At 41.5% G+C, this 12,352-nt stretch overlaps 1 protein-coding gene across 6 annotated transcripts in view; it reads right to left on the reverse strand.

Annotated features, from left to right (window-relative positions):
• Positions 1-1,943: 1,943 nt before the first annotated feature.
• The window catches only part of BDNF (brain derived neurotrophic factor), a 41,034-nt gene continuing 30,625 nt past the window's right edge, over positions 1,944-12,352 (reverse strand). For all 6 annotated transcript variants that reach the window (XM_021539052.4, XM_021539054.4, XM_077784398.2 and 3 more), the window contains one exon: positions 1,944-6,214. In XM_021539052.4, the coding sequence (XP_021394727.1) occupies positions 5,453-6,214 (762 nt within the window). In that variant the 3' untranslated portion in view covers positions 1,944-5,452. The remainder of the gene's footprint in view (positions 6,215-12,352) is intronic.

Genomic DNA, 12,352 nt, shown 5'->3' on the forward strand with positions numbered 1-12,352 from the left:
AGTGAGGCAGGGGAGGACTCTGGGCTGCAGGGAAGCCCCTGTTCCTCCCAGGCACTGGCAATCCTGGGAACTGCCTCTCCTTGCTCCCTCTGCACATTGTTCCTACAGAGCAAGGGCCTGCAGCAGCAGTGGGGTGCCTGCAGTCCTGGATGGGGTCAGCACCACAGCCTGACCAACAGAGGCACGCCAGCAGCAGCAGGAGTGATTTTACAGCCAGATAAATACGTGTACACATGTGAGACTTCAGTGTGGAGGATGGAGCAGGTCACAGGCAGGTCCTAGAGACTGCACAGCAAAGCAGAAACCAGCAGCTCTGTGCCATTTGGCTCAGTAGAGACAAAGAGCAGTTTACCTCCAAGTGCTTTGTGCCACTGTCTAACAGGATTTAAAAGACTTGAAAGACTTACCAAAAGCATTTCAAATTCCACAGGTGAACCCAGATCTGGTGTGGAAAAGCAGGATCACTTGTGCTATCTCCAGTCCATTCTCCCATAGGCATCAAAATAAATCTATCACCCTAAATTCTCTGATTTACAGCAACGACACAGTCTCTGAGTACTCAAAATGGTAGCAAGCTGTTAAAAACCCCAAACTCTATGTATAAAAAAGGTTCAGGGAAAAAAAAATATCTCCTCTTCCAAAACACTGCCTACAGACACTTACTGACTTTACAATTCCAATTCCTTCATAAGGTCAGACATCAGTGCTCTTTATATTTACTCAAAACAAGTGCATCAATTACTTTTTAATTTTAATTGACCTGCCAGAAGGTGTCTCCTCAAGGAGGACTTAATCAGGAGAAGGAGCTTATGGATGTCGTGTATTAGCTCCACCTGGGACAAACTGAAATAAACTTTGTCCCCCTCTCACTACACTTCAGGATAGCCTTCACTTCTCTTCAAAAATCTTTTACTGCTTTCTATTATTTTTCTGCTGAGTAATTTTAAATTCTAGCTATGGATTTTTTTCTCCAAGTGAGAAAAGCCATGGGAATACCTTTGTTTTCCCCTCCAGAGCCAGGACTCAGTAGAGTGGCTGGCTCGCTGGCTGGCTGGCACCTTTGTCTTCCTCAGCAGCACAAAGATGTATTTTGAGTGTGTGCATTCCATTCCCTAGGCATCATTCCCTTGTCATATCATCAACATACATTTAATGAGCTGAAGAAACTTCTCTGAGTTGCCTCAGGAAGGAGGCAGGGTCCAAGCAGAGGCAGGGGCAGGCACAGGCACGTGGTGTGGGCTCATCCACATCTCAAGTGTTTCAGTATCCATCACGGCTTCTGTTAGCTCATGTGAAGAAGACAATTAAAAAAGCAATGTGCAAGCAGGTGTGTTTAATAGAAGTGACAATCTGCAGAAGCATAATTTCCTCAGTTTTTGTGAAATATTGCTGGTATTGGGCTCCTGAAAAAACTGCAGCAATAGGTTTTTTGGCAAGAGTTTGGGTTTGTTCTCCCCCCTGGCCCCCTCCTTAAGTTATGCTTTCTACTCATGATGAGGATTTATTCATTATTAAAGGTCTATGGGATAACTAAATATACAGGTTTGGCAGTTGTAGTAGAGAATATTGTTTTAGAAATGCTAATAAGATGTTAAATACAAGGAATTCCACCCCTAGTACTCTGTGGGCTCATAAATCAGTGCAGGAGATATAAATTTAAAATCAGGTACATTTAAAAATCAGGTATATGACAGGTACTATTATGTCTCACTTATCCCTTAGTTACTAAGGGTAGAAACTTCCACCCCCTTATGCTCTTTATTTTATACTTGAGTAAAACCATATATATGTCATTCACGGGCTTTTAGTTCATGAGGACTTTTGTGCTAGAATGAAATGGAAATACATCATTCTGCAAATATCCCCAGCTTTCATGAGAAGGAAATTTTTGCTATCCCTCCCCTCCCAATGCTAACTGTCCAGCTATGAAACAGGGGGCTACCTGCCCTCCAAGTGAGATTTTTATTGCTAAAATAGAGTAAAAATTGTTTTAAAACAAAGAACACACATATTTATAGTAAAACTCAAGTTTGTTTTACAATTAGAGAAAAGTCACATGGTCCCCCAAAAAACCCCATTTTATATATATATATGTATTTCGAAAATATATTTAAAAACATAAAAAACTCTAGTTAAACATATATTATGTTAATCAGTACACTTAAATATAGCTTAATTATATTTACAATATGACGCAGTTGCTTTTAAATTTTAATGCCAATTTCAGTATTTTCCCAAAAAACCATAAAATTATATAAATATACAATAAATATTTATGTTACACAAGATGAATAATAGAAAACAAGGCCACAGATATGAACTTACAGTTGCAAGAGTCCTTTAACACAACACTAGGCCTGCTGACATGCATGGAATACTTCTGTCACCAACAGACCACAGCAAGAGTTTAATGAAGTTTAATTAAGAGTTTAATGAAGTGATGTGAAGGAAAACCAACCCTCCCTTCTCTGTCTCTGTGTTAACTAAAACTGCCCAGCTTGTGAGCATGGATGTGTAAGGTCAGGCATGGCAGAGCCATGGGGCTGCAGGTTGCCAATATCAATAATATCAGTTATTGATCAGTTACTGAGCACAGAGCTGGCACATTCTGGGGAATATGGCTCTGGTGTAGGTACCAGGCACAGCTCTCCAGGTTAATTGCCAATATCAATAATATCAGTTATTGATCAGTTACTGAGCACAGAGCTGACATGTTCTGGGGAATATGGCTCTGGTGTAGGTGCCAGACACAGCTCTCTGGGCTCCCAGCTCCACCCCTCAGTGCCCCCAGCTACATGGGCTGTCCTTCACCCCTCTGAACCTACCATCCCACTGCCCTCATTCTGCCACACCTGCACCACCCTCACTGTGCCAGCTGAGGATATGTAAGTAAAGGATATAGCCACAGTTAACCTTGGTAAGTAAGGAGCTTTATTTGTACCATGGTTTGTGCTTTAACACTTCCCTTCTGGGAATTTCTTTGAACTGGTTGTTATTTGATTCCTGTATATTAATTTGACTACTGTCAGATCCTACTTTTTCTCTTCCAGTCTAGATGAGTGTTTTGTTTGTTATTCACACATCAGCATCATCCTTTCCTTCAAAGCAACCAGCCCTTGTTTTGAGAGAAGCCAACATTACAGCACTTCTCTACTGCAGATGAGGAGTACTGCTGAGACCAGCTCCTAAGTCACCTTGGGTTTACTGAATGCAAATTACATCACACACACAGGTGGGACCCCAGGGGAATGAAATGGTCAGGTGGAAGGTGTACATGCCCATGATAAAAATTATCTTTAAGGTCCCTTTCAACACAAAACATTCTTTGATTCTATTATTTAATTTGCATGAAGAGTATCGTAGATGAAGTTTTGAGAATTTCAATAAGGTTTTGGTTTTCTTTTTTTCTGTGTGGGAAATCCCCATCATTTGTTGATGGGAAAGGCTGAAGTTTGAAGCTCAGGTGGGTCACCCAACCCTCTCTTCTCACTCACAGTCTGGCATGCACATGGCCACTGGCACTTTACAGGCAGTTATCCTCAGGAGGGGCTGCCCTTCTACCCAAAGCAGAAGAAATCACTGATGTGAAAGTGTCTGTTAGCTGCCAGCATGGGCTTCTACCAGTGATGACATAAAATCAGTGATAAATATGCTCTTCACAGAGCATTACTGGGGCCAACATATTTCAGTAAGCTTTGCCCAGTCAAAGTTTTAATGAACACAGATTCTACAGCATTCAGAAGCAGATTATATTTTGCAGCATTCTCCTACTTGTTCAGCTATTTTTTAATCTCCAGGAATTACAAATATAGCCTGAGCCTCCAGTGAGCTTACTAACAAGCTATTTCAGTTCTCAGCCCACTGTGGCCACTGTGCTGTGCACAGCTCTCAGCCTCACAACCTCTCTTTTTAGCAATACTTCTGTCAGGAGAGGGGGATCACAGAGCTGAACACATCCCTCAGAGCCTAAGCAAGCTAAGCCAACTCCTCCAACACTTGCTCCTCATTTACTTCCAGAGTGGCTTTTTAGTGCCAGTGTTAGTTTCATAAGGTCTGCTGGCAGAGGTGGAGCCACACGAACACAATGCCAATTGCTCTCTGCTGGAGGCAGCTCCTCTCTGTCCCATTCTCAAGTGGTTTCCAGGCCTTCTTCAGGCACAGATGCCCCAGAGTTTGCTCTGCAGGCCTGGGGCTGCTGCCATGCTCTGGAGGGAAGGGCATCCACACACATGTCCAGCTCTTGCTAACATAATGCACAGACTACATTCAGTAATGACTGCAACTGGGACAGCCTCAGTCAACCCAAATCTCTGTTACTTGTTCCCAAACTGGCTGAGCTATAAAGCCCCACACAATCCACCATCCTCTTTTCTAGACCCTTTTTCTATTGACACTCTCACCGTGCTTCATCAAGACATTTGATCCAAACACGGTCTTTTATTATATGAAAATAATTGCTCTGAACTCTATAGAATATTCTCTATATGACAAGCTCCAGTTCTATGGTAAATGAAATACTTAAAGATCACAACCAATGTCCCTCCAGAGGGAGAAAAGGGGGGAAAAAATTCTCAAACACAAGCAAACATGGTATAAGCAAATGCGTGTCTCAAAAGACAGCAAATTGAAAAGGAAAGAAAAAAAAAAACCCCAACAACAACAAACCACCCCCCCCAACAACCAAAAAAGCATGTTGCCATACAGTTAAATAAGCATTGTCTTTAAGCCTGAAGTTCAACAATGTGAAGTGGAACATCACCATTCTTTTTCAGTTGCCTCTTTTTATTATTTTTTGTCAGTAGTCGGACTGCTATTGCAAACACCTTCACAACATACAAAAACCAAATTTTTTTTCTAATCCAGAATAATGTAATGATTTTTTTGTTTTTCAATCTGATGGGAGTTCAAAAGTAAAAGAGAAACAGTAAAACTATGACAACAGCACCTTGACATTGTTTTAATTTCAACGCTATCAGAAGTTAGAAGCAGTAAACATATATACTAACAGACTAAAGATACTTACTGTCTAAAATGTAAACAGAATGTTTTGGTTCAATTTATTTTTCTGAAAGAGGACAGTTTATCATTAATTCACAATTGAAGCAGCATGCAATTTCATTCTTTTTTTTTTAATTTTATATTTTCAATTCTTGGCAACGGCGACAAACCACAATGTTATGGAGGAATGTAATGCAGACTTTTTTGTTCGCTTGATTTTTTTTTTTGTTTTGTTTTTTTTTTTGTTTGTTTGTTTAAACTTGTGCGCAAATGACTATTGTTCCCCTTCAGGTCATGGATATGTTCAATAAATAGATTGTGTAACCACTGTACTGTATAAACTTCAGTCATACATGCAGTCCATAAAATTATTTTTTACTGAATAATTTACCCTGTTATGTATATATACAAATAGATAATTTTGTCTCAATATAATCTATACAACACAAATCCACTATCTTCCCCTTTTAATGGTCAATGTACATACACAAGAAGTGTCTATCCTTATGAAGCGCCAGCCAACTCTCTTTTTGTTATCCATGGTGAGAGCTCTCACGTAAGACTGGGTAGTTCGGCACTGCGAGTTCCAGTGCCTCTTGTCTATGCCCCTGCAGCCCTCCTTTGTGTACCCCTTGGGGTTGCATTTGGTCTCATAGAAGTATTGCTTCAGCTGGCCTTTGGGTACTGGAACTTTCTCCAGGACGGTGACGGTGGCCCCGGACATGTCCACTGCAGTCTTTTTCTCTGCTGCTGTCACCCACTCGCTCGTGCTGTCACACACGCTCAGTTCCCCACGGCGAGCCGGGTCGGAGTGGCGCCGGACCCGCATGGACATGTTTGCAGCATCCAGGTAGTTTTTGTACTCCTCGAGCAGGAAGAGCAGTGGGGGTTCCAAAGGCACTTGACTGCTTAGCATGACTCGGGATGTGTACAAGTCTGCATCCTTGTTTCCCTCACTGGGCTGGATGTCCTGCTCCTCATCTAGAAGCTCCTCTATGACATGTTCAAAAGTGTCTGCCAACGATGTCAGTCCCCTTGAACTGGCACTGGGCCCATTTATGCTCTCAATAGTCCCGTGGGTCCGAAGACCTGGGTAAGCCAAGCTGCCTTGTCCTCTTAGACTGGCTTCTTTCATTGGGGCAGCTTTCATGCAAGTGAAGTATGAGATAACCATAGTAAAGAAAAGGATGGTCATCACTCTTCTCACTTGGTGGAACTGTAAAAACCAAGAAAAATAAATTAACTTACAAGGTTTGGAGTAAGAAAAATTCACCCAAGTTGTCACAAGACTGTGCATTTTCTACAGAGGTGTTCTGCATGCAGTTGCAACTCATTATCAGTGATAAAGTATACTCTTGTAAAAGAGTGTTCTTTCAATTTAGAGTTTCAGAAAAAGCATAAGCTGCAGCACAGGGAACACTGATCCAAGCAACTCAGTTCTTACATGCTAAAATCTCTCTGTAGCAAGTATTAGATTAGGTACTATGCAGACTCCTTATTTATTGACCAATTACACTTTTTCCAAGTAACAGTAAAAGCAGAACTGCTATTTAGCAATACAAAATTTCAGCAATAAAAGGCAGCTTCACAGCTGTGAAAGGCAAGACTTCTATTTCAAGTGCAAATGTAAATACTTGATTTTCAGGATCTCTCTATGACAGAAAATAGTTCATCATTCTGCCCACAAAAAAAACCAAACAACTGAGCACACCAGGATAAACTCCATTTGTATTTTGAAAGCAATGTCCAAAGCACAGGAAGAAGCCATACAATTCTGAGGTCTCAGCAGGTCAATCTCTCATCTGAACCTAGAAGGTATAGACATATAAATACAGAAGAAGAAAATGGCCTGGAACATGACAAGTACAGTAGAGTTGAGCTGGACAGATGCTTACACCATGTGAACAGGATGGAAAGGACGTGCTGGATCGCAGAGCTGGGAAGAGCTACACTGAAGGGACAGTAGCAGAACCACTGCTCTGTGCTTCTCCAGGGTCCCACACCACCTGTTCTCAGGTGGGCAAAGCCCAGAGGCCATCATGAAACCCAACATCACCAGCCCTACTGCCATGCTGAAACACAGCAGTTTGCCCGTTTCTCTCACGTTCTGTCCCAAAATCTGGCACACGTCACGGATTTATGTGTATGCTCATCTCTGTCCTCACTGAGAGAGGAGGGGTAGCACCAGAGAGGGGTTCTGGTAAGGAAATTCCTCACCAGGCTTGGAATCAGCACAGCTCACTCCTGTCAGGACTCCCAACATGTGGAGCTCCCATGAACTCCTTCCCAAGGGCTTTGCTAAGTCTCCTCAGGTAGAAATTGTTTCCTCCTCAAATGCAGAGCAGATACTTTAAATCCTGTTACAAGAAGTGTCCCCAAATCCTGCAGTGACAGAGAGCTATGCCTTCTGTCTGATCCCGAACACTACTACAACATCTATCACATCCAATTGTTATTTTTTTTCTTTCTGATCCCTCTTCTCAGCAGTTCTGTTTGCTAGAAAGCAATGGCATTGTTCACATTTTTGAAAAAGCAGCTAATGCATGTTTCAGAGCTTTTGAAGTTCATTTGGAAGTACCTCATACTTGGCAACACTCATTGGAGTAAATCCTATTTCTGTTTGCCAACAGGGTGCTGTGTAAAAAGACTTACTTTATCTCCAGCAAATATACTGTGGGAAATGTGTACTCTTATGACTTAACATGGAAAGGCAATTTATCATTAAAAATACAAATAAAAAGAAATGTGCACTAGAAAGGCTATGCCCAAAATGTAGCCTTTAAAGAACTTAATGAAGGCAGGGTGGGAAGTGTTCAGGTTTATGTCCATGCCCCCTCATCTCCAGACCCCCACTAAACAAGATTTGGCCAAGAATCCTTTCTAACCCAGCACAACTCTTCCTTTATCCCTCCACCCCTCTTCCTGTTTAATAGTGTTGCCGTGGCATAGATTTATTAAGATTAAACAAACCTGACATCTGTGACTCATAAGAACATAGTGTTTGCTCTAACCATGCAGAACATTCATATTTTGCAGGTTTTTTTCATGTTGGGATTTTTAAAAGACTCTTCAGGGAGTGTCAGATTTCTTCCTCAAAGGGGAGGAAAAGAGGCATTACAGAGGTGATTTAAAAAGAAAGAAAAAGATTGCTAGTCTACCAAATGAGACATGAGACAAGTCTCCATGTCTTGAAATGGGTAGTTCAGCTAACAGAGCCAGTGGAACAAAAAAAAAATATTTATACACTCTCTCTTCAGAGAATTGTTTAATATAAAACCCAAAATGAAAAGAACCCCAAACAATCACATCACACTTTGTGGCCACCAGAGCAATGAACAGAAAACAGATCTTCTGGCTGCTAACCAAGTTCCTGTTATTTTTATGGAAGCAGTGCCCAGCGGTCCCGGCCATTTCCTGACCCTGTGGGACAGAGTCTCTCTGAGCATGCAGGGCACAAGAAAGAGGGCACAAAGGGCACCAACCAAGCACAGAGCAGGGAGAAGTTTGCACCCAGCAGGGAAGCACACCAGCTGGAGCTGACCAGTGCTTTTTGAGTCAGATAGGTGAACAAAGGAGAGAAGAACCCCTGGACCAGGGCACATGTCCCCGCTGTCACTGGGCTGTTCACCTTGCACGGGTTGCAAACAGAGCAGCAGCTGTGCGCCTTCACTCACAAGAAGTTGCAAGAAACTGTGTACAACTCAACTCTGAAAACCAACAATTTTAGACAAGTGTTACCCACATAACATACTGATGATACTGCTTAAAAACCAATCCTCTTCCTCCCATTTCAAACTGTACAACAGCATGTCAAAGTAAGCTTTAGCAGTGCAGATACAAGGAATATTGCCAGCAAGAAACCACAGATCAAACATCTATAACTTTGTAAGTGAGCCCCAGACTAAGCTGAACTCCAGAAGCAGGATGTGAAAACATTCTTCTCTCTATCTTGACAGCAACTTGAACACTATACAGCGTCCTTATCTTTGGCAGCAAAACTATATCAAGTGATTTAATACGAGCTTCATTTTAGAGACCATAGCAATTTGTATTAGCAGTTTCTAAAAATCAACTAGTTTAACGTGCTGTACCAGAATAAGATCTCTCACTTAACCTTTCAGCTACTCTTGAACTGACACACAAATGCATGTGTGTTGGTTTTACCTGGCTTGGTTTTTTGATGAGGAGGGAATAAACCAGCCACAGAAGTGATTTTTAAAATACCTTTTAAATTTTGAGCCTATTTTGCCCTTAAAGCATTTCTTCCCAATCCTTACCTCAACTCATAAGCCCCTTTGGCTTTTCTTTCCCCCAGAGGCTATGCTCAACTATAGCAGAGGAGAATGGGTGAAGAGTTTTTTCATGGGTGCCAGCATTTAGCCAGCATCAAACCACAACATGGTTCATCTCTTTCTTAATGAGGCAGAACTAATATCCCAATGTAGCACCAATAGGGTTGCTGGAAACACTTTGGATGGCAGCTTCCAGTCTTTGTCCTCTCTGTTCTCCAACCACCAAACCTTAATTGTATTGCAAAGATTAAAGATACTGCTTGTCCCGTTACATTAAGTGTCTTGTAAACACCAAACATTAACATATTGTGTACATCCTTCTGATTATGAGCCAGTCAGTGTGCCAACCTGCAGGGAAGGGGAACTGTGCTGGGAATATGGGAGAAAATGATTTTCCTGTTTTCCCAACCCGCTACTACCGAGCAAGGTATTGATCCTTTCTCTGCTGGCCATATCCACCACTGAGAGCCTTGCATGGAGATGCCCCAACATTTCTGTGTACATCCATGCCTGAGGCTATGCTGGTAGACTGAGCCACTATTTCTCATGGAGGCTCACCAGTGCTGACTTTTTCTTAACTGGAGCAGCCTGGCTGATAGTACATGTTCTGAGGGCATCAATACATCTGAATGCCAGACAAACAGTGTAGCCATGACTACTTGTAGTAAGATGTGCGCCCAGAAACAAACAACTAAAAAAAAAAAAAAAAGAAATCACTGACGTTACAACATCAGAACATCAGCCTGTAGTCCTACAATACACTCATTCTCCCTCCCTTCTCAGGTGTAGGAGGTTCAGGTCTCTACTCCACACCTTCTAGGAACAACAAGTAAAGACTGCAACCCTTCTGCACTCCTGTTCAGCCACATCTCTGGGCATAAAAGATTGCAGACCTCTCTAGAAGAAGAAGCCTTATTCCAATTGTTCCATTCAGGGTACACCCACTAACCTGTACAACATAGATAAACATCAGCCTCCCTGAGAGCAAGCCTTAAACTGCTCCCTCAGGACATGAGGTGTGTCTACCAGAAATCAGAAATCACATTAGAGACCAGCTTTGTGAACACCATCCATACTCAGGGCCACAAGAATGTCCTCTCTGCTTTCATGCAGCACAGTGAGGCTGTAGCAATGAAAAGAGGTCACCCACTGGACTGGATCTCAGGAAAAAGTGACCTACTTCATACTCCAATGAAGTCCAACAATTACAGCTAGAGTCAGGACATGGAATTGTGGCAGGCATCTCCACTCATTAAGCAGGAAGCAGGCTCATTAAATGAAGGTCATGTCAATTATCTACAGCTACTTTACATACGCAGTCAATTACCTTGCTGTACTATTTATTTCAGTACTTGTATTTAATGAAGATTCACCAGTCAATTACTTTATTTAATTATTTTTACTTCTTTTAAGCAGGAATCCAGTAGCTTAACAAGTTACATTTCCAGCAGAGACACCTAAGGAATAGTTGTGAACATATACTTGCTTTCCTTGCATATGAACATATACTTGCAATCCCGATATGTGCCATGTGAGCTGAAATAACTTTCAGTAGTGAATAGATTCATGCTTTAATCTCCAGAAAGGAGTGTGTGAAGGAAGATAAAATTAGCACCAAGTGACATTCATTTTGTGCCTTGCCATTTTCTAAGATCTTTACACAAAAGTTCAATTTACTAAATCCTACTGAATGCCACAGGCATGAGTTTATGCTTTATGCATCATTACCAGAGTGTGTGAACAGATATCAAAATGGGATGCATGTCAGCACATGATTTGCAAAGACTAAATGTACTGAGAACAAATAGTATTAACCTTTATCACATGCATAAATGGATGTCTGACACACTCTACTTATCCTTGAGGCTATTTATGCAGCAAACTATATAATTACATTTTATTACTGAAAATAAAGCACCCACCCCCAATAAATATACATGCACACCCATATCCAATTTGTAGTCTTGTAAGTTGGTGCTTCTCATTAGGAAGAATAAACCTATTTTGTTTTTATTCTCATGTTGTTTTCCCTGAGGTAATGACATCTACTTAGCCTTAATGCCAGAGATAGCAGAGACTATGAAGTATTTTGAAGCCCAAGATAAACAGCAAGCAAATTTACAAGTAGTGTTAACTTTACCTACAACTTTTAGCACGAGAAATTTGCTTTTATCTTATGTTGGTAAATATCATCTGTGGTACAGCTTCTGAGAGCAAAGAAACTCAAGCAATGTCTATACTGGCTCTGGAAAAGCATGTGTCTATCTAAAGGAATACAAGACATTTTTTGCAGGCTTCCAAGTTTTTATTTGACTCTCTCCTCAGTACATACAGAAATCACAGCTTCTGACAACCAGAGGTGAGAAAGAACCCAAAGAAAATAATGGCAAAATAATAATGCCATGACATCACGGTCCCGATCTTTCACAGAGCCGTGAATAAGAGTTTCCTACAGACTTTGCTCATACATTTCTAGACACTCAGACAGACCTCAAACACTCACTGAGTGAGAATTCAGCTGCTTTAATGAGTGCAGAGCAGATTCACTGCAAACATGCTTCTTTATATTTAAATTGGCTAAGTGCAGGACTACAAGGTGTCCCCAGCAAGATCTCTGTTGGACACATCTCAGAACCCACTCTGCCCATACCAGTAAACAGGAAGAACGAGTTTTGACAGTATGTATGTGAAGGAACAGCAGATCAGATTCACAGGTTGTATAAAACATTTTCAGAGAGACAACATCTTTAGAAGAGATGTGCACTTTTTTTATGCTGTGGTAATGGGAACTGATTATTGAACTAGTGACACACTTACTGCCTTTGCAGCTGTTCACACAGCACAGCACACCACACTTGGGGCACTCAAACCACAGAAGTTGTGATTCCAGCTGTACTCAAAGAAGCTCAGCTCCCAGAGGAGCCTGTGTGTGTGCCACCGCTCATATCAAACACCATATGCCTCACCACAACATTTTTTTGCCAAAATTTCATGTTGAAATCTCAAGGTGTCCAGTGAATGTCCTCCACAAATAAAAGCACTACCAACAGGTTTATTTCTGC

Source organism: Lonchura striata, chromosome 5, assembly GCF_050655825.1.
Source record: "Lonchura striata isolate lonStrDom1 chromosome 5, ASM5065582v1, whole genome shotgun sequence".
Lineage (NCBI taxonomy): Eukaryota > Metazoa > Chordata > Aves > Passeriformes > Estrildidae > Lonchura > Lonchura striata.